The 23,867-nt window shown below is 38.2% G+C and overlaps 2 protein-coding genes across 2 annotated transcripts in view; one reads left to right on the top strand and one right to left on the bottom strand.

The window, feature by feature from the left end:
- LOC134801491 (uncharacterized) overlaps positions 1–23,867 on the bottom strand; it is a 425,037-nt gene that overhangs the window by 257,168 nt on the left and 144,002 nt on the right. The gene's annotated exons all lie outside the window — the stretch shown is intronic.
- Positions 7,751–15,937, top strand: LOC134801629 (uncharacterized). Its single transcript, XM_063774248.1, has 2 exons — positions 7,751–7,801; positions 11,540–15,937. Exons 1-2 carry the CDS (start codon positions 7,751–7,753, stop codon positions 14,276–14,278), a joined length of 2,790 nt encoding a protein of 929 aa, XP_063630318.1. The 3' UTR covers positions 14,279–15,937.

The following is a 23,867-nucleotide window of genomic DNA, read 5'->3' as shown; positions in this document are numbered from 1 at the left end:
TATCATGATTGATTTGGCACTAAAAAGTCATCAAGCAAAATAAATTACGTGTGTGTACAAATAATTGAGTTTTGTGAGTTTTCGTTACAAGTTGTTGGCAGTTTTAAAGGTAATAAGTGAATGTAAAATTACATAAAAGATAGAAATATGTATTGCCTATTGTATATTTCATGATTTAAGCACTGCGGAATGGAGTATCGAGACAAACCATTCTGGTTTAACGATGCTTTTGGATCAAAATATTATGTAATTGTGATTTATATCTAATAAAAAAAATATAAAGTTAGCGCAATGTACTTTATAACATGAACATGTAGTGCGTTTATGCATTACTTAAAGACATTTTTTTTTATATTCTATTTTAGGACATTCTTACACAGATTGACTAAGTCCAACAGTAAGCTCAAGAAGGCTTGTGTTGTGGGTACTCAGACAACGATATATATAATATATAAATACTTAAATACATAGAAAACAACCATGACCAAGCCATGAATCAGGAACAAAATATCTGTGTCATCACACACAAATAAATGCCCTTACTGGGATTCGAACCCAGGTCACAGGCAAGGTCGCTATCTTAAAGACAATTGTTTATTTTCAACTCGGCTAAAACTCAGTTAGGCAATATCGTGTCGTGTTTAATATTGTAAATTTATAGATAATAAATGAAAAAAAAGTAGTATACATCAGACCAATACATTATTATATTATTCATGTCTTTTCAAAGTACCAGATAATAAATAGTACCAGAATATATTTAGAAGAGTCGTTTGAATCCTTTATTCGTATGCTGTTGGGAGAAAGAAGCTTAAAAAAAAATTAGAAGACAACAAGATTTCAATTTACAAGCAAGGAAATATTAATATGTAGTAATATCTAGTTAATAATAAAAAAAAATACGTAAACTATTCATTCATGATAAAATTTCCATTATATCGTCTTAAATATTTTTTTTCTGTTTTATTGAACACCCACATCATTTTATTAAATAACCATGTGACGATAAAGCACACAAATTGTATAAGGTCCTTAATAATTAAATCTAGCCATGTACGGGTTAAGACACTTAGAGGTTTTTACGACTCAAACAAAAATCGCTATGTAACATATTTTTGAAAAAAAAAATTTTTCACGCTATTGAAACTAAACTATCATTTCAGATAATTCCGTAATATATGTAAAAGTGCAAATACTTTTGCCTTAAAAATATTGATTTGTATATGTTCAATAATTATCGAAATAAACAGTTTTTTGTGTCTCCTGTAAAGTAGGTTAAAAACACATGGCGACTTTTGCACGCACAGCGACGAGGTTCTGAATTATACCCTGTGTCTTTAGGTACTTAAATAAAAGTAAACAAATAATTTGTACATTTTCGGGTAGTTATAACATTTATTGACTAACCAACTAAATACGAAACCACCTGGATCTGTCACTGAACGACCTGACTTTAACCTACATTATTTGATCATGTAATGTTTTCATCTAACCTCAACTGGCTTAAGAAGCCATTTGAGGGTAGATTTTGTTTACTCTTTTTTAAACACCTAAAGATACAAACTATAGATCTGATCTGTCAGTGTCAAAGGTGACATTTCTTCAACCATAAACGTCACTTTTGACACTGACGGATTAGATCCATAACTAATCCATATCCAATTCATCTTCAAACACGGATCGAAACATGTCGAGCGTTTATTCGGCATAAAACGTGAGTTTACTAAGTACTTTTTAGGGTTCCGTACCCAAATGGTAAAAACGGGACCCTATTACTAAGACTCCGCTATCCGTCCGTTGTTCGTCTGTCTGTCATCAGGCTGTATCTCATGAAACATAATAGCAAGACAGTTGGAATTTTCACAGATGATGTATTTCGGTTGCCGCTATAACAACAAATACTAAAAACAAAATAAAATAAATATTTAAGGTAAAAACGTCACGTTGGTTGTATGGGAACAACCAACGTGACGTTTTTACCTTTTTTTGCGTAATGGTACGGAACCGTTCGTGTGCGAGTCCCACTCGCACTTGGCCGGTTTTTTAATTTTTTTTAATACAGGATTTTTGTTTATTATTAAAATTTATTAGACCAATATAAAATTGTCACAAAACTTGGTATTGCGTGGACGTATTCAATTTTGTTGAAAGCATCTTCCGACTGTGACTATAAATCGAACTATTTTTAGATACGTTGAGTGCTCTCGTATTTTATACTAAGTAAATAGCTCTTTTCTATTAGATACCTCCTTTCCGCTATGTTTACGAATAGTTACATGTTTGTATACCACAAATATTATTTAATGTATTCTATGTATTAGGTATATTATTGTATACTTACTGTGAAGGTTAGATTTATAGATGGTTTTTAGAGTTACTTACTTACTGCTGTGGAGCGAAGTGGATCTTGGCCTCCGATACCAAAGAACGCCATGCTACTCTGTCCAAAGCCGTTTCTGTTCAGTCGACGATGCGGAGTTCGCTAAGGTCTTTCTGAATTTCGTCTCTCCAGCGGTACCTAGGGCGTCCAGACGGTCTTCGTCCATCTGGTACTCCAGAGTACGCTCTCCAGACTGCGCGATCCTCCCCCATCCCGACACGTGCCCGAGCCATCGGAGTCTGGCGGCTTTCGTTTTTCCAATGATGTTCGGCTCGGACACCAGATCTTCAATCTCCTGATTCATGCGGAGTCTCCAGGTTCCGTCCTCTCGACGTGTGGGTCCCAATAGTTTTTTTTTGACTTTATGGTTTACTAGCTAGCTTAATGCTGCACTCTGGCGGCAGAACATTGCAGTAATACCCCCTATAGCGTTGACATCAACACCGCAACAGTAATGTCGCAACAGTGTTAGAGTGTTACAGCTATAATTAACATCAGAATGTGAACTTAACAGTTGTTTATTACGGGTTTAGTCCTAAGCCTCTTTGCTGCAATAATATAAACATGTACCGCTTATTGTATTTTCGCATTTAAATTACAAAACCTTTTTTATATTAATCCTTAGGAATTTTCCAAACGTAATTTCATTCTGAAAAGTTTTTCTGTATAACATTAGCATTGGTGAGCTTACCGTGAAATGCGTGTTTTCATATTTTCCCGTGATTTATACGAAAAGCTCTGGAAGATATATACGCTGAGCTTTGGAAAACGTGCTTCCATTAAATTATGGCGGTACATTTGATTTGAACATAACTACATACTTATTGCGTACATAAATATATCTCGTGAGATAGGCATGATTTTCTTAAACAGAAATACTTTTAGTTGGTTTATCCTTCACGGATCAAGTACTGCTGATTGTACCTATATATTAAAATATAAGATTTAAAAAAATTACCGAACGCTGGCTTTATTAATTCCTAAAACTAAAAATTCAAGACAAAATTTGGTTTTGCGAGCCACATTAGGGCTTTTCATAATCCTGATAAGAATTGTTGATGGAGTCGCCATTGCCGGATATGTCAAGGAAGATTGATTAATTACTAAAGACCTAAAATTGCCTTTATTCTAGGATAATACTCAAGTTAAGTGATCACGTCTGTCTTTCTTGTACCAAAAAAGACATACAAATTCCATCATTTTGACACTTATGAAAATTACGTTGCTAATCAAAACTTAGGTTAGGTCTAGTGTGTAAATCAACCTATTAACCACAGTGGAGTCACGCATTCTGACTTTCTTCGGCCATGTTTCTCGTCGTGGTAATGACTCCATAGAGCGTCTCGTAGTGCAGGGAAAGGTCGAAGGCACCAGGCCACGTGGTAGATCACCAATGAGATGGACAGACCAGATCAAGGCCGCAACTAAGTGCTCGGTTTACGAATGTACCCGGAAAGCTGCAGTCCGCGACGAATGGCGCCGTATTAGCAAGATCATCACTCATCGAGATTCACAATGATGACCACGACCACTCTGGCAAGAGTGTACCGACTAAGAAGAAGAAGAGTGTGTAAATATCACAACAGGAGGCATACTTATGTATTTCTAATTGTTAATTTTATTTATAAGTCGTAAATTATTCTGTGTCGGAATTTTTCTCGTCTATCTTTTTTAATTTACCTACCCTCTAAAAGTTTATATTTACAGGGTAAATAACTGAGTAAACTACAACTCACAAGCTGCATAACTTTTATTCATTAAACTTCGCAGTAACTAATTGGGGTAAACTTATCAGGCAACGCAAAATTAGAACTTGGTAAGGTGAATAGTTTTGAAGTTATGGGTTGAAAGTATTTCGAAATTACCTAGGGTCTTTAAAGTCGAATGTAAGATACTTTCTTGGCATGTTTTGAACTTGACACTTTTTCTCGGGTGTAAAAAAACTAATTAAACTATGTTAAACTTTCTAACTTCTTTTGTTTTCAATGTAACCTACATTTGATTGTTCTAATTGAAAAGACTCACGAAGACGTAAAGCAACTGTATAGTCTTACGTTTACAAGCTGAGCTAGTTGGAAATCTTATTGCGTGTTGTATTAGAATCCGCACACAGGAGGCGCCATAAAAAGGGTCATTACCTAATGATATTTAATGTTTGTCTATTATAATCTCTATGCTGACAACACTCTACAGAAGCAGTCTTTTAGTAACAGGATCTGATACATTTTACACACGCATTTTTTTTCGATAGTAAATAGTCGCTTCCCCTATCAAATAAATAGATGCCTCGAAAAAAAGGATAAAAACCGGGCAAGTGCGAGTCGGACTCGCGCACGAAGGGTTCCGTACCATAATGCAAAAAACGGCAAAAAAAAAACGGTCACCCATCCAAGTACTGACCCCGCCCGACGTTGCTTAACTTCGGTCAAAAATCACGTTTGTTGTATGGGAGCCCCACTTAAATCTTTATTTTATTCTGTTTTTAGTATTTGTTGTTATAGCGACAACAGAAATACATCATCTGTAAAAATTTCAACTGTCTAGTTATCACGGTTCGTGAAATACAGCCTGGTGACAGTCGGACGGACAGCGGAGTCTTTGTAATAGGGTCCCGTTTTACCCTTTGGGTACGGAACCCTAAAAAGAAAAAACCGCACAATTTCAAACCTAACGCAATACACATCAAACACGTAACTTTTTAATTTCAAACAATAAATTAGAGAAAAAACAGCAGCCGCTCCAATAAAACCGAATTACAAAGAACATTAAAATACTCGGGTGCTTAATAACAATTACCAAGTTTGTGGCCGGGCCGCAAAGAACTTCTTTTGGGGCCCGAATTCGGATCTTATGGCAGTTTTCTAATTTAGGGAAATAAATTAGATGTAGGTAATGCTGTAAGTATTACGTCCGTTCATATTTTGAAGAAATAAAATACCTAGAATCGTTCATTTTCGAAGTCTACGTCTAAATTTACAGTGCGAAATTAATAACATTTCCTGATTAAGCTCAGTGGCGCCCATATTTTTTTATTTTCGGTACTTAAAGAACGGGAGCTATATTAAAACTAATACTCAATCTAATTCAAGTTATATCTAACAGTGCGCTTTGCAAGCACATAATAAAGGTAGGTTTTAACATATCTCTTTATCAAGAATGCCATAATGGCAATTCACGTAAATTTCAACGTCAGGTGTGTTTTTTTATTGTTTGACTTTGTTATTCATTAAACAATTTATATCTGCATGTATACACATGCGTATGCGCTAAGTATTCACCCAAAGATGAATTAATTAATTAATTTAAAGGTGCCTCAGATCAGAAAGGACCATTGGGCTAAATCTTTGAGGGCAAGTATATTAAACACGGGGCTTTAACCCAACTTTGAAAATCTAAGTTTCGTATATCTCTACCGCTAGAATGTGCAACGAACGGAAAGCTAAATAGACGAAACTTTGATCTTTGAGGTTCGCGGTAACTCCTCACTACCTTGTCAGTGATTGTACTAGTTGCTTTGACTGAAACATACATAGGTTTCGGTCAAAGCAACTAGTACAATTACTAACAGTTAAACGTGTAAAGCTACGAGTAAGAGTGGGTGACCTGGAAGTCTCTAAATGGACTAAGATCGGGAGTTGGCCAATCCAAAGACAACCTCCTGAAATGGGGAATCGACCCGGGACAAAGCGAGGCAATATGCGAATGTGGCGACCTACAAACAACGCAACATATGATGCAGTGTTCCCTATGTCCAACTATGTGCACTATAGAAGACCTCATAATTAACATTCCATTTCTGACCGCAGCTGCACTACTGGTACTAAACGCGTCGGTATTGTCAATTTCCATAGTAAAATGAACGGTAGTGCAGCTGTCGTTGGAAATGGACTGTCACCTTAAGAGCTACCCCCCGGGGGTTAAAGGTGGCATGATATTAGAAAAATGTTATTTAGCTATGATCCCTTCACACGATAAGAAGAAGAAGCTACGAGTACAAATACAATGTTCGACACGGCAGTTCGTATGCATTATCAATTGTTTTGAACCTAGAAGAACATTTTCGTTGCAACGTCGAGTCGGACGGCGAGATCGCTTTCCGAACGGAGTACGGGCCGCAGTAAACAGTGTTATTAATTTTATTGTTAAAAGAGAACTCTATAGTTTAGTCAACCCTCAGTTTTACAAGTTGCAAGTTATAGTAGGTATGTTAGTAGTAATAAATAATACAAATAAATAAAAAATGTTTATTTCGGACCAACATAATCCATAGGTGCGTTAGTAAAATGCATCTTAATAGCCTGAAGGTTATTACACAAAGAAAACAATGCAAAAAAAACTAAAATTAAGTAATAAACTATATAGTGGCTCCATGAGCTGAAGTCCTCGCAAATTCCCATTCAGAAAATGTATTAATACAAAATCGACAAAACCATTTGATTATTGAACCTGTTCCCAGAGTTTCACAGACTCGGTTAAGAAATGCGACCGGTACTATTGGCGCTCGATTGAAGCAAAATAGGTATCTCGTCAAAAATGGGTTCTTTTCGTTCCCAATATCAGCGACTAAACTAATCAGATTTTCAACTCCGTACACTTAACCAAACTTCCGTGGGACACAGATATTAAATATATAAAAAACGGGTCACTCACGTATTTTTAGTCGTAAAACGCTCGACATGTTTCACTCCGTACCGAGGACGGCGGAGGAGGGCGGAGAAGGAGGCGTTTTTAGACTTAAAATACGTAAGTGACCCGTTTTTAATATATACAGGGTGATTTCGGGGTCGTGATCCAGAACCACTTTTTCTGACTCTGTAAATGATCCACATTATCATATGGTAGTATTTGATTAAAAGATAATTACTTGAATTATTCTTATTTTTCAAGTAAAATTAATGTTATACTAAGTAATTATGGTCACCCTATGACTTTTGACATACGCTGTATGGAAAGCGACAAGACGTCACATTGAGTAGGGTCACCAAGTTGTATGCAAAAATGTTTTTTCCTACTTGTCATCTGGAAAATAATCATCATTGGTGATAAACAATAATTAACAACATCATTAAGCTCATCTTTGGATTCTGTATGATGTCTGACTCTCTTGCTCCACGACCCCGAAATCACTCTGTATATATTTAATATGTCCGTACACTTACTGCTTCTATTTTGTGTACTGTGACGGCTATAACTCACAACTATCTATACCTACAGCTCCACCTGCCGGACGGGTGCTCTGAGTTACTTTCTAGAAGGTCAGGGTGCAAACTGCAGTTGCACTATACTTTGTATTTAGTACTGCTACCTATTCGGTTCGGATAAAGGTGACAGTCCATTTCCAACCGCAGCTGCACTACTGTCTATTTTACTATGGAAATTGACAGTAACAGCGACGCGTTCAGTACTAGTAGTGCAGCTGCGGTCAGAAATGGAATGTTACCCTAAACCCTAAAGGTAACTTTCTTATTAAGTCTACACCTGTATGTTCACAGAAATGACTATCTTATAGTGCGACATAAAATAGTAGAAATTATATAAAATGGAACTAAAAAAATCCATACCAAATTTTTGCCATATTTAAGTATTTTACGTTATAAATGTGACAGTCACGTAGGAAGTGGCGCCCTCAATATTTTTTTATAATTTCTTATTGGACTAACTTTAAGGGGCCCCACTGATTTACAGTCCGCCGGATGGTATCTGCCTGTCAGTTGTTCGGACCTGTCAAAATTTTGTTCTAACTGACAGGCCAATACCATCCGGCGGACTGTTAATCAGTGGGCCCCTTAAGCCATCAACTTATCCTTCAAAGGGCCACCGTTTAGGTACATTAAGAAAAGGCACCACTACACGTCACGAACATAACACATTTAGCGAACAATCCTAATAAGCCTCTTCTTCAACCCTTCCAATATCCACTTGTGGGCACGGGTAACTGCGAGGGAAGGTAGCATTATTAGTGTAGCTCCCCGCAAAGGCTTGGATGCTAAAAAGCCGCACCCATACAATCGAATTAATGCTATCATTTTAAAACTACTTACATTAACATCAAACTTGGCATGAAAATAGTGTTATCTAAGTGATCTACAATCGAGTTATTATGTTCGTAAATATGGATTTAAAAGGAAACTAAATCATTAAAATGAAATATTTTTATATCAGTGACAACCCTACAAAGTTATTTACATTTTAAATTGACACATGTCATGTCATTCAATAGGATCTTCTCAGTGATCGCAATGCTTTCACTGGATCTTCTTGCTAGGGTTGAAACATAGGTACAGATTTCCGCACTAATGTTTAACAATTGAGGTACAGTTTGCAAAACGGTTAGAAATATTAACGTGTTTAATAAGTGAAAAATAAAATACGTAGCCTAAACAATTCCCAGTTTGCGTAAAAGTCCTTCGTTATGTTCAACCCGATATAATGTTATACAAAGAAAATGAAGCTAGTAAAACTTTCGTATGTAAAACTTTTTTTACAATGTCTACAGCCTAATCACTCTTGTGGGAGTATACATGTGCCCAACATTGGGATGTGTATACTTAGGCCGAATATGATAATGATATTAAAATGAGGAGATCCGTAGACGAACTAAAGTCACCGACATAGCCCACCGGATTAGCAAGCTGAAGTGGCAATGGGCAGGCCACATTGCACGCAGAGAAGATGGCCGATGGGGTCGAAAAGTGCTCGAGTGGAGACCACGGACTAGCAAGAGCAGCGTAGGACGTCCACCCACAAGATGGACAGACGACCTTGTTAAGGTCGCCGGAAGACGCTGGATGCGGGTCGCTTCCAATCGGTACGTATGCAGGTCCAAGGCCTATGTTCAGCAGTGGACGTCTTATGGCTGAGATGATGATGATGATGATTAAAATGAGTACTAAACATCGATATTGGAAAATTTGGAAACGATAAAACGGTGTAAAACTTTCCTTTACTCTATTAACGAACACAATTTTATTTACACTGGACGTTATTTGCAAGTATTCCCTACGGTCGTTTAAATATGAATTAACTGCCTGTATCGAATCGGCTTATATGGGAAATCTCGAACCGAAACGACAACAAAATCGTATTAGTTTCATACCCACTTACGACCTTTTTGTACTGAGCTACAAATATAACAAAATAGTTGAGTTAAGCTATAATAGAATCTGTGTTCATGTAGTTAAAGCTGTTGTTGATCGTAAATTGGTTGAACAACGCAGTACTTAAAATGTTACAGTAATAGTTTGGTGGCGGTTGGTAATGTCTTTGTTTTGGGCCATTTACTTAGCGGTTTCTTAATAGCCTATTGGCTATTTGTGAGTGTTCTTAAGATCAGGCTCAATAGGACCTATTTAATGGGTGTATTTTTATTGAAAAATAGATTTTTATTTAGCTTTTCCGTGACTACGTAACGAAATTCTGTATACGAGTAGTAAACATGTCCTTTCACATTAAAGGATGACTCACGCTAGACAAGGCCAAGGCCGGACCGGAGCTTCCAGCTCTTCGTTTTCTATGGAGAGCACCACGTGATCAGCGATGAGCCATCATAAAAAATGACGTGTCGGACGCACCGGCCCGGGCCCGGGCCGGTCTAGTGTGTTATCCTTAATACGTAGCAACGGTTTACAGAAATATCAGTAATACTCATCTTAGAGAAACTGCCGAAGCAAACAAAATAATAAATTTAAGTACTCGTATTTACCCGAAATTTCCAAAATCAAGACGCCATACAGAACAGGAGCACAACTTGTTACTGTGATGTATGTGGGTACTTAGCCAAAAATATAGGTTACATATCAGTGGGTAGCTACATATTTCTTTGTCCAGATGAAACGTTGCAACGAACGGACGTGTGTTATTTCGCAACCCTTAGTCGGACGCCACCCCCTTCATCCCTATTTCTCAGTGGCGACGAGCTGTTCGAACCTTTTAGTGCGTGTACTGTGCGTGTTGTGTTGTGTGAATAAAAAGAAAACAATGTCTATTGGCAAAATAGGCGAGTTTAAGATCGCGTCGGACAATTGGCGGTTATATGTAGAACGACTTGAACAGTATTTCTTGTGTAATAACATTGTAATTTATTTATTTTTATTTATTTGCTAGAATCATGGTTACATAGATGTTAGATAGAAATATAAGTCCAGCACAATTCTGCCGACTTACGGCGTGCAAATTTTACTATACATACTTAATTACTAACATGCATTTACTCTACATATATTTACATTTCACAGAATAATTATTGCTTAATAACAATGTCAATATTTATAAATAGTTCATTACCAAAATGAGAATAATTACATTAACGGATGTCCTACAGAATACTTGCATTAATTAAATTATAATTAGATAAACCATTTTACATAGAATTACATTTGCAGCCCTTTATTGCGCATAATTATTAAATCTACAGTTGGTTTCTTTTAAGAATTCCTTGACTGAGTAAAAGCACTGCTCTTTCAACCATAAATTAAGTTTTTTGCAAAAATTGTTATAATCCATGTCCGTTATTCGTTTTGGTATAGAGTTATAGATTAAACAGGCCATGTAGTAGCAGTTTTTGCGGTACAGTTTTAGTCTTGGGGCGGGCATGGTTAAATTAACTTGAGTTTCAGCTCTCCGGTTGAAATTATCGTTCGGCTTAAATAGTGACATATTTGCCTTTACTAGTTTAGCTGTTTCAAAGATATATATGCCCGGTAGCGTCATAAATTTATTTTTAATGAAAATTGGATAACATGACTCCATTGTGCCTAGACCCCAAATTGCTTTCAAGCATTTTTTTTGTGCGACAAATGCTCTATTTGCTTCAGAGCAATTCCCCCACAATACGATCCCATAACGTAATTGGGAGCACACATAGGCATGATATACTGAAATAGCTGTTTCTACTGAACTGGTCTTTTTAACAGTTTTCAATGCGTAAATGAATTTGTTTAATTTCTTGCATAGCATATCAATGTGATTATTCCATGTCAGATGATCATCTATATGAATACCTAGAAACACAGTGCTGTCAACTTGTTCAATTTTCTGGTTTTCATACACTATATTCAATTCTGGAGTTCTGTTTCGATTTGCGGAAAAATAAACTAATTTGGTTTTCCCTAAATTAATTTCAAGATTATTATTTGATAACCATGCTATGACACTCCTCAGGGCTGTATTGATGTTGGACTCAAAGGAATTAAGGTCGTTGCCTTGAAACATTATTGTTGCATCATCCGCAAAAAGTATACAGTTTTGTTCTGTCGCTCGTGGGAGGTCATTGACATATATAAGAAAAAGCAATGGTGCATTAAAGCTGAGTTGCAAGTGGCTACGTTAGTGACCGTGATTGGCGCCGAGGCTTATGAACTCCTAGTCAACTTGTGCACGCCGGTTAAACCTACTACAAAAACATTCGCGGACTTAACGGCCATTTTAGAAAAACATTTACAACCTAAACCCAGTGTACTGGCAGAACGTTATAAATTTAGACATAGAAAACAGGGAGATAGTGAATCGATGTCAAATTACGTGGCAGTTTTGAAAAGAATGTCTAAGACGTGTGACTTTGGGACGTGGCTCGAAGATAGTTTAAGGGATCAGTTTGTATGCGGAATTCACAGCGAGACCATTCGACAAAGGCTTTTTGCTGAAGATAAGCTAGATTTCACTAAAGCTTTTAATCTGGCAGTCAGTATGGAAGCGGCTGAGAAGGACGCCGCTATGGTCGAGGGGGCGCGAAAGCCTGCTAGCGACGGGACAAGTGCGTTGGCATCTTGTCAAGCGATAGCGGCGAGTTCGTCACGACGTAGGAACGAGGCGGCACGTGGAGCATGGCAACCGCGGGGTGCAGAGCGAGGCGCCAGCGCTGGGCGTGGGGCCCGTGCCAGCGGCTGGCAGGCGGCGACGGCGGCGTCGGCGGGAAAGCGGCGTGACGCACACTGTAATGCTTGCGGCGGGATGCACGGTACGGAAACCTGCCGGTTCACCCGCTACGTGTGCAAAGTGTGCAACAAGCAAGGACACTTGCAGCGGGTGTGTCCATTAATGGCAAATACTCACAGCGTGGAAGTCATGAATATGGCCAGTCAGCGGGAAACATATAGTGAGGACAGTGACATGAGTGACGAGGTAATTATCATACATGTTAATAACTTAAGGGCAGCGGATTACAAACCCATTTTTATGAAAATAAATGTGCAGGGTATTGACCTTGACATGGAATGTGATACAGGCAGTGCGATATCATGCGTCAGCAAAAAAGTTTACGAACAATTATTTTCTCGGTTAATACTTTATGGTAGTAATGTTAGATTACGATATTACACTGGAGAACTTGTAAAACCGGTGGGTGTAGTAAAACCACTTGTAAAATATAAAGATAGACAGGAATACTTGGAGATGTATGTAATTGACAATGGTAAATCTATGCTGATAGGCAGACAATGGCTGGCGGAATTAAATGTGCCCATACCTACGCCATGCAAACCTTGCAATGTTAATAGAACCGAGGTAGATGGAAATGAGTTTAACTTGGCGGATTTCAGTTCCAGATTTTGTGACGTGTTCGCGGATGGTTTGGGGCGGTTCACCGGCGGTCGCGTGAGCATCCACCTACGGGAAGGGGCGCAGCCCGTGTTCCTGCGCGCGCGGCCCCTGGCTTACGCGCTGCGCGCGCCGGTGGAGCGCGCGCTGGAACAGCTGGTGCGCGACGGCGTGCTCACCCCCGTCGACCGCTCCGACTGGGCTACACCCATTGTCCCGGTAGTAAAGAAGGACGGTAATGTAAGAATTTGCGCTGATTACAAACTAACTTTAAATAGAATGCTAGAAGTCGATCGATATCCGTTACCTAGGGTAGAAGATTTGTTGGCACGCCTGTACGGAGGTAAGCGATTTAGTAAGATCGATTTATCGCAGGCCTACGCGCAGTTTGAGCTGGACGATTCTCGAAAATACACCGTGATTAATACCCATAAGGGCTTATTCCGATATAATCGTCTTGTGTATGGATTGTCCTCCAGCCCGGGTATATTTCAGAGGCGGTTGGAACAAATGTTTGCAGACTTGCCCCACGTAGGCGTATTCCTTGACGACGTGATTATCACGGGCAGCGATACGGAATCGCATATTGACAATTTAGTTAAGGTTTTCGAGAGGTTGCAAGCCTATGGGTTGCGCGTAAAGAAAGAGAAATGCGCTTTCTTTGCTAAATCGATTAATTATCTAGGGCACGTTATTAGTGAAGATGGCGTACATACCTGCCCAGAAAAAGTCAAGGCTATCGAGGCCGCGCCGGCGCCACGCAATGTATCCGAATTAAGGGCCTTTATAGGGATGGTAATGTATTACGCGAAGTTCGTCGGTAATGTCAGTAATATTATGGCACCCTTGTATAATTTATTGAAAAATGGAGTTAAGTTTGTGTGGAATAGGGAGTGTCAAGCGGCTTTCCTAGAAATCAAGAGGGCGCTCGGGTCGAATCAAGTGCTTACGCACTATTCAGAAGAATTGCCACTGATTTTGACTTGCGATGCATCTGGAGTGGGGGTTGCCTCGGTGATATCGCACGTCACGGAGCACGGGGAGCGGCCGGTGGCGTATGCCTCGCGCACGCTTACAGCGGCGGAACGTGCGTACGCGCAAATAAACAGGGAGGCACTAGCAATTGTCTACGGAATTCGTAAGTTTCACCAGTACCTATACGGGCGCAAATTTATATTACGAACTGATCACAAGCCTCTCACGTACATATTTGGAGATAGGGTCGGAATACCGGTAATGGCAGCTTCGCGCTTACAACGGTGGGCGGTTCTTTTATCGGGGTATGACTATCAAATTGAATATGTCGCATCAAAAAAAACTGCGCGGACGCCCTATCGCGGTTACCTCAGGCGAAAGAGGTTATAGCGGCTAAAGAGGAGGAAGTCACTTATGTGAACTTTGTGGAAAACTTTCTACCGGTAACTAATAATGATGTTCGGGTCTCGACAGCCAAAGATAGGTTAGTCAGTAGGGTAATCGCGTACGCGCAATCAGGTTGGCCGGCTAGTTGTCCCGACGAGGAGATGGAGCCTTACTTTATAAGACGACACGAGTTATATGTCGACCGCGGGTGCTTGATGTGGGGATATCGTATGACTATTCCTAATTCGCTGCGTGAAAAGGTACTTAAACAGCTGCATATTAGTCATATGGGTATCGTTAAAATGAAATCACTGGCACGAAGTTATGTATGGTGGCCTAACATAGACGCGGAGGTGGAGGCGTTGTGTAGAGGTTGCGAGACGTGTGCAGCGGAAGCGGTCGCACCACCACGGGCTACGCCAAGTCCATGGAAGTATGCTCCGCAGCCCTGGACTAGGATTCATGTAGATTTTTTGCAGTATAAAGGTACGACATATTTAATTCTCATTGACTCCACCTCTAAATGGATTGAGGTGACCGAGATGTCACGTACAAACTCGTCCGCCGTAATAAGGGAACTGAGGGCGACTTTCGCTCGCTTTGGGCTGCCGTCAGTCGTAGTTTCAGATCAAGGACCGCCTTTTACAAGCGCAGAGTTCAAGCAATTCTTAACGCAAAATGGCATTGACCAGGCATTTTCACCCGCGTACCACCCGGCGTCCAATGGAGCTGCAGAGCAAGCGGTAAAGTTGTGTAAACGGGCGATAAAAAAAGCGTTTAGGGATGGGGTAGATGTAGACGTCGCATTACAAACTTACCTGCTAGCGTATAGGAATAGTGTGCATTGTACGACAGGAGAAACCCCAGCGATGCTTCTACAAAAACGGAATTTACGTTCTAGGTTAGATTTATTACGTAGTGATCGTGGGCTGGAAGACAAGGTACGTGACGCGCAGCGCCGCCAGGTGCAGACCGCGCAGAGCGCGACCGCGGAGCGTAACTTAGTAACGGGAGATACAGTTTGGGCGCGAAATTATACTGGTGCCGATAAATGGATCAAAGGTACTGTCGTAGCCAAGGAGGGTTCACGTCGGTATACCCTAGATAACGGAGACGGACGACTTCTAGTTAGACACATAGACCAAATCAGGCGCAGATCAGCTTTATCAAGCATTCCGTATCCTACAGACCGGGGGGCCGACGGGGATGAGCAGGCTGAACAATTAGAGAATGCTGAGGTACAACCTGGTGGTTTGGTGGATCGCCGGGAAGAGGAAGGGACCGAGACAGTAAGAGGGGAGGAAGTACCTAATATAACATCAGATGAAAATATTACAGCTAACCCTTCCCCACGTCCCCAGCCACCAGCGCGATCGCCGGTGGCGCTTAGGCCGTTGCCAAGTCGTAGACATAGACTAGAGATAGATTAGTTATAATTAGGGTGAGGTACTGTAGTATTATATGTATAAATTAACATTAAGTATCTAGTTCACGATTAAGTGGGGAGGTGTGATGTATGTGGGTACTTAGCCAAAAATATAGGTTACATATCAGTGGGTAGCTACATATTTCTTTGTCCAGATTAAACGTTGCAACGAACGGACGTGTGTTATTTCGCAACCCTTAGTCGGACGCCACCCCCTTCATCCCTATTTCTCAGTTACATATTGTTGTTGTTATGTGTGTGTATGTTGTTGTTATTGTTGTTGTTGTTGGCGTGTGTTGTGTTGTGTTTGTAACTGTTTTTGCCACTTTGATTATCGTTTTGGTGATTGGCGTGCATCACACGCACGACATTTACTTCATTTCGCATAGGTACACTAATTATCGTGAGCACACTTCAATTTTCAAGTTCTAGAGTTTAATGTATAAATTTGCACGCTACTATGTAGTTAACATGTGCATGTGTGTGTGTGGCCGCTGCAGGACACCATCGCAAGCGCGGACTTCTGGCCGAAGGGTGTGGTGTTTCGGCGGTTCCGGGGCAACCTGCTGAATCCTACACCAAGTCAAACGACCCAACGGAGTCACGCTGTGTCGCCGCCCAAATCTAATGTTTTATTTGTTTTTTATTTGTAGGTTTTTTGTTGTTTTCTTGTATTACTATTTTGTAGTTTCACAGTGCCTTGGTTTTTAATATAATGCTGTGTCACTTATTTGAATCATAAATAAATAAATGTGTGACTTAATAACAATAGCATAAGAACCATTGTACCATGTTTAATTCAAATAAATAAAATCTAATCTAATCTAATCAAGGTCGTCTCGAATTAATATCAAACCGTAACACGTTATTAAGTCTGAATCAGGCCAAATAAAACCCAACTTAATTTCAACGTTACGAAACCATTTGAAACGGGCATTATTTTGAAAGCTTTCAGAAGCCATAACGAGAGTGCGCTGCAAACGCTCTGCGATGCTGTTTGTACGAGTACCGACAAATACGGGAACAATTAGCAAGGATCGCGAGTGCGGTCGCGTTTGCGAACGGATGCTCCGCGAACAGGGTGATTTATAATTAAAACGTTGTTAAGGTAAACGGCCCCAAGTTCGTGTTAGTACGTTATTTCGTTAGTTTTGTTTCTGGCGCAAATAATAAGGAATTCAATTATTTTTTATTCTAATTATACATATGAAAAAAATCTGTATTATTTAATCTCTTCAATAAAGTAATAACCAATATTTTAGTAATTAATCTGAGAGTAATACGACGGTCGAAACTGTCAGAGGGCCGCGAACAGCTGTGTTGTATGCGTGCACTTTTTTTAGGCGTAAGGTGCGCGCTCTCACTTGTTAAGCTTATAGGAAGGAAAAGCTAAACCCATTCGAATAAAAGTTTTTGGGAGTGTTTCTGTGGGTTCCTTAGTAATTGATTTGATAAGAAAAAAGATTGAATATATGCATAGAAATAACTTAAAATTGCAATAAATCGACTCACGAAATAGCGGTCATTTTATTTTTCGTGTGTCTCCTATTTCGTGCCACTAACGAATCAAGGATTTTCTAGATACATTTTGAGTGCTTGTTTTTAAATATAACAACGAAGATAATTAAAAAAATAAATTCGTAAACAATTAATGTATTTCATGAAGTTTCGTATGAGCGAAATTCGGTATATGTTTTTTTCACTAGAATTCTCATAAAACGAGTTTGAATGTGACCCGAGTTAAAAAATTTAAGGTATATTCCACGTATATTCTCATATTAACTACTAGCACAATTTTATTTATTATTCAATTTATTTGATTTATTTTTGTGTATGTTTATATTTAACGTATAAAATAGTAAATTATTTTTTGTAAATAATTTTAATTTTTTAATTTATTTTAATTTTAATTTCAGTTTTATTTATTTAAATAGTTTGGCTCTTAATCACGTATTAAAGTACCCATATGGTTTACAAAGTCTTAATTCAACCATTAAAGACGACGAGTACAAAAAACTTTAAGCTAGCTCTCAAATTATTTTTTTTTTAATATTATTTTTAATTTGACCATACAATTATTCGTAAGTAGGTAAGACCGTTAAATATAAATGATTATCAGCAAATTATCACCAATTACTCTAAGAAAACTTTATGCCGAAACAGGGGACACGAATTCACGAACTTAGGAGCTGACCTAAATTTGTATCACGAAATGGGAGCCAAATAAGAGGTTCACGACAAAATTCATATAAAATAAAGTTTCAACTAAAACCCTACAGTTTATACATTAAATTATCGACAAAGAACTAATATAACTTATTTAAAAGCTTTCAAGGTAATGATATGCTTAGTAATAATTAAAAAAATATACAAACTCTCAACTCACTCTCAAGAGCCTTAACCTGCCGAAACAGGGGCCCTTTACCTTACTTGTTTTAATACTTATTAGTACACATCGGTAACTCGTAGCATTTAGGTAGCACTTAAAAGATTAGTGATGAGCACACATCGGTAACTCGTGGCACTTGACAGTTTCTAACAGACTACTGATGTGACAATGTACTTCCTATACGAGTCGAGAAAAAGAAACCACTAAAAAAAGGAATTAATTAAACTAATCTTTTAAGTGCTACCTAAATGCCACGAGTTACCGATGTGTACTTATTAGAAATGAATTCACGAAGCACTACACGATGCCAAGAACCGAAACAGATGGCGAGATATCGTCAGAAGAAAGTTGATCCCACTGGGAGTTCTCGACCCTCAGCAATGAGGATACCGACGCGAGGAGGAGGAGAAATGAACTTTACAGAATTGTACAGGAGCCCTAGCTACATAACATGCTTGTTGACGACACCCTCCTGCTTACTTACACCTCGCATTACCTACAACTTTGTTCTTAATTAACGATATCAGCAGAATGAAACTAGTTGCTTCCTCAGTATGTTGCACTTAATCATCTTATTATTATTATTCGAAAAAAAAAACAAATTCCAATTTGCTGTGGACTGGATGCCACGGATTATGAAAACATCAGATTTGGATAAAATTTTATCCCCATTAGTAATCAAATGTAGAAAAAAAATACCGTTATGTATGTACCTATTTAATTTATGCATGATTTTTCAATGCGCTAATCTAAACCTAACATATCCACCATAGTAAGATACTATCAACCCTTATAGAATATGTTAATTATTAATTAAATGTATTAAATTATAATATTACAATATTTAAACTAAAGTTAAACCTAGAAATAAAATAGAAACACAAACTTACTATATAAAAATGATAAAAAAATAATATGTATGAATGTCCTATTGCTTAAGCATATATTGCATAATTACCATTGTAAAAATCAAACTACCATAAGTTTTATTGAATAAATATTATAAACTATAAAATAATACCTAACTACAAAAACTAAACCAATTACAAAGAGAATAGGTAGGTACTCCTTCTAAGAAGTTGCACTGCGGCATGGACCCAATGACACTGGCGGCGTTACCTCTCTGTATCGCAAGGAAAATACTTTGAGAGAGGTACGCGCCAGCCCTGAAAATATTAGTAGGCACGACGACCTTTAAAACTCAATTTTAATACTCAACTGCTTAAAATACCCCCTCAAATTTCTAACGAACTTAGTTCACTAATTTCCTTTTAAATAAACAAGTTTAAGCGGTACCCAATTAGTATAATGAAATCGGGATCCATTTTAACGAACGATCCATTAATTAATGATTTAATGATTAAAAATTTTAGCTCTTTGATCAGTGTTAATTGGTATTACGGCCGATTGATGTTTAGTTTAATGTTGCCTTTAGTTTCTTAAATTGCTTTTATTGATTTTAATTAGTTGGCTTTGCAATGTTTATGATCTTATTGAGTATTTTGTTCAACTTATTTCTTCAGTCTCCTGTTACAGTGGTCAACTACTAACTACCTACCAACTAAAAAAAAACCGGGCAAGTGCGAGTCGGACTCGCGCACGAAGGGTTCCGTACCATAATGCAAAAAAAAAACAAAAAAAAAGCAAAAAAAAAACGGTCACCCATCCAAATACTGACCACTCCCGACGTTGCTTAACTTTGGTCAAAAATCACGTTTGTTGTATGGGAGCCCCATTTAAATCTTTATTTTATTCTGTTTTTAGTATTTGTTGTTATAGCGGCAACAGAAATACATCATCTGTGAAAATTTCAACTGTCTAGGTCTCTCTATCTATCTCTCGGTTCGTGAGATACAGCCTGGTGGTGACAGACGGACGGACGGACGGACAGCGAAGTCTTAGTAATAGGGTCCCGTTTTACCCTTTGGGTACGGAACCCTAAAAACGACCTATAGTCTGTATCTTTAGGTTTTTAAATAAAAGTAAACAAACAATTTGTACATATTCGGGTATCATAACGGTCTCCCTAGATATATCGACGCGCATTCGGCAAAAGCCGATAGGATAAAGCTTTATGTCTACGCAATAAGAGCGAAAAAGCCGTCGACGCGTCGGCAGGCCCCGGCCGATGCGAGCCGAGCCGAACGACGACTTTTTCGCTCTTATTGCGTGGACATAAAGCTTTTTCCTATCGGCTTTTGCCGAATGCGCGTCGATATATCTGGGGAGACCCTAACTGTCCACGAAGGGACAAACAATAAGAAGACGTGATTTAAACTTGCAACTATTTAATTAAAAATTATAAAAAAATACAAAATGTGTATGACACGCAAACGGTCTTGTAGAGATATGAGTAGGCATTGACAGATATACGATGATGTGGAGTTATTTTTGACACTTGGTCCATGACGTCGCTCTACTCGTCCGGTGATCATATTAAGCGTTCCGTTTCGCGTGAACAATAACATTTAATACAACAAATACAAAACCGCCTGGATCAGTCACTGCACGACCTGACTTTAACCTACATTATTTGATCATGTAATGTTTTCATCTACCCTCAACTGGCTTAAGGAGCCATTTGAGGGTACATTTTGTTTACTTTTATTTAAGACGAAACGGGAGCTGAGCTAAAAGTCAATTTTGAGATTTCAAGCTGAATATACCCGTCGCTCTGACGGGGCGTGAGAGACTGTATTTGTGTGTGTAATGCACGCACACAGATGCGTACGCTTGCACCCGCGCGCGCCTCATTGCCGACAATTTGCAATGTTATTTTTCGTGCGTTACTGCCACGAGGCGTTCACTTATTACTTACTGTGTTGCGATTGAATTTTTTGACCCGGCTTACGTTTACGGAACTCGATAATCTTTCTACTACTGTGACTTGGCTTTGTTTACTTGACTTTGCTGATCAGCTTATTGTTTTGGACTCCGTGAGTTGTGGTTACCTATTGGACCGCACGCAATTCATCTACCTTTATTCAAGTAATTAAGCGTAATTAGCCGAAACCTTTATAAGAGTGTAATTCATAAGAAGTACATAAGATATAATTTATGTACTGGTTTGCTGTTAGCTTTTAATTGTATCACTTTACATATATGTTACTCAAATAACTAACACGGTTACACTGTTGTAAGAACATTATTTTTCAGGTAGGCCTTATTATACCTACTATAGGCCTTATTACCTCCTAGTACCTTAGTAGTACTAGTACTACTACGGAAATTGATTCAAAGACTCAAGACTGACTTAAGTGGCAGTAGGGTGTAGGGTTTTTTCTAGGCTTAATGAGTTCGCTGAAGCTTATTTTTTATACTTAGCGCACAGAACCACTAGTTTAACAGTATCAGCTCTAACCACATGTCACCATTTTGTCCTTTACGTAACAAACTCAGGGGCCCAGAATATCCGATGTACCTATCAAATCAAGGTTCTGTACCAAATAAGGCCCGGTTATTATAGTTCGTTATTTTTTAGCATTAGAAAGAAGGTAAACAATCATGACGTGTCTTTTTATTAATAATTATTGAAAAACGCTTTCAAAAATTAGTTTATATTACTTATGCAAGCAAAAGAATATAAAAAAGTATATGATTAATACATACATACATACATACAATCACGCCTATTTCCCGGAGGGCCTACAGAGACCACGGATTTCCACTTGCTACGATCCTGACATACCACTTTCGCTTCCTTCACATTCATAACATTCCTCATACACGCTCGCCGGTTTAGGGTGCTCTTGCTCATTAATATGATTAATATGATTTATAATTCTAACATATTTGCTATGACTTATTTTTCAATGGTAATTTTTAATAAGACATGTCAAAATCTGTTACCTTAATGCAAAAACTAGGGTTCCGTACATAAGTCCGACTCACGCTTGACTGCACATTTCTAATAGGTTTTCCTGTCATCTATAGGTAAAGAACTATTTTGTGTATTTTTCAATATTTTAGACCCAGTAGTTTCGGAGATAAAAGGGGGTGAATGGTCATTTTTTTGGCTGTTTTCTTAAATAACTTCGAACCTATGTATTTTAAAATGATAAAAAAAACATTTCCATCTTTAGGTCACTAATTTACATATGTGTACCAAATTTCAACTTAATTGGTCCAGTAGTTTCCGAGAAAATAGGCTGTGAAAGACGGACAGACAGACAGACGCACGAGTGATCCTATAAGGGTTCCGTTTTTTCCTTTTGAGGTACGGAACCCTAAAAACGAACTTTAAGCGTGCTAACTTTCAAAATTTCATTTTTTATAAGATAGTATAAGTAGATGGGCAAAAATTTTGCGTCCATGTCCACCAGTGAGTAAGTGATTGAGATACCTAAACATTTAACTTTATAATGTAAAATGATATAATTTACTAACCTACTCGTTTAATTTCAGGTAGGTTGAATAAGGAACCAAGTAACCATGGGTAGGAGCAGTATTTACTAACATTTTCTTTTTGGGTCTTCAGAGTGTATCGTTTCCTTTTTTTGGCACATATTACACTTAAATATATATTCTCTGTGTAAACCCTTACGTCTTTCAATGACAAAGGCAAGATCAGCAAATGTACAATTTGTATGATCGTGCCTGATATTTGAGATCACAGAAAATAAATATTTTAAATCCACTATTCTGCGACCTTCTAAAATTTTGTTTTATCATGATTCATGATCAAAAAGCTCGGATTCAATAGTCATATCAAACGTCGATTATGCAGTTGATGATGAGCTTGCATTTTCTACCATTGGTGCTGCAAATGCATCAACCGGTGGCGATAAACTTTGCCCTCTTGTAAAACAAATTACTATTGTGATTGTGTCCAGCAAAAGGCCAAAATTCGGTTTACTTTCCTGTTTAAAATATTACTAATTTATTCATATTTCAGATTAGGTATATAGGTAACTGTCTGAATGTTACAATGCCAGCTGGCAAATTCTATCACATTTGTTTGTTTGGTAGTCATGGTAACATTCACTTACATTGATATCCTTATTAAGATCTGTATCTTATTATCCAGACCTTAAAATATTGCCACCGTTGCCCTTTAAAAAAATACTGTTTAAATAATTGGCTACTCAAACAATGCTTCTATAGTATAAATAATGACTACACAAAAATGGGTAGTATTGTATATAATGCACGAAATAAGGCCCGATTCTTAAGCGGGTTTAAATTTTGAGGCCATGTCCGCTAATACTATAGACAAAATATTAAGTTTAATAAACACAAAAAAAAAACATTGATGGGCCTTATTTTATAATTTAGGCCTTACTTTGTAATTTAAAGTAGAGTTAGGCCAAGAAAAATCTATAGCGATTTTGATAGAACACGCAGTGCAATTATTATTTCAAACGTCGCTTCTATGAAATTATGACATATAAATAACACTTGCACTGCGTGTGCTATCAAAATTGCTGTAGACTTTTCTTGGTCTGACTCTAAAATATTCTTTATTACACCACAAACATAAAAACTAATTTAAAAAAAACCGGCGAAGTGCAAGTCGGACTCGCACGCGAAGGGTTCCGTACCATTATTTATAAAAACGGTCACCCATCCAAGTACTGACCCCGCCCGACGTTGCTTAACTTCGGTCAAAAATCACGTTTGTTGTATGGGAGGCCCCACTAAAATTTTTATTTTATCCTGTTTTTAGTATTTGTTGTTATAGCGGCAACAGAAATAAATCATCTATGAAAATTTCAACTGTCTAGCTATCACGGTTCGTGAGATACAGCCTGGTGACAGACGGACGGACGGACAGCGGA

This window comes from Cydia splendana, chromosome 22 (genome assembly GCF_910591565.1).
Source record: "Cydia splendana chromosome 22, ilCydSple1.2, whole genome shotgun sequence".
In the NCBI taxonomy this organism is placed as follows: Eukaryota; Metazoa; Arthropoda; class Insecta; order Lepidoptera; family Tortricidae; genus Cydia; species Cydia splendana.
The sequence above is the reverse complement of the archived record's forward strand: the minus strand, read 5'-3'. Positions and strand labels throughout refer to the sequence as shown.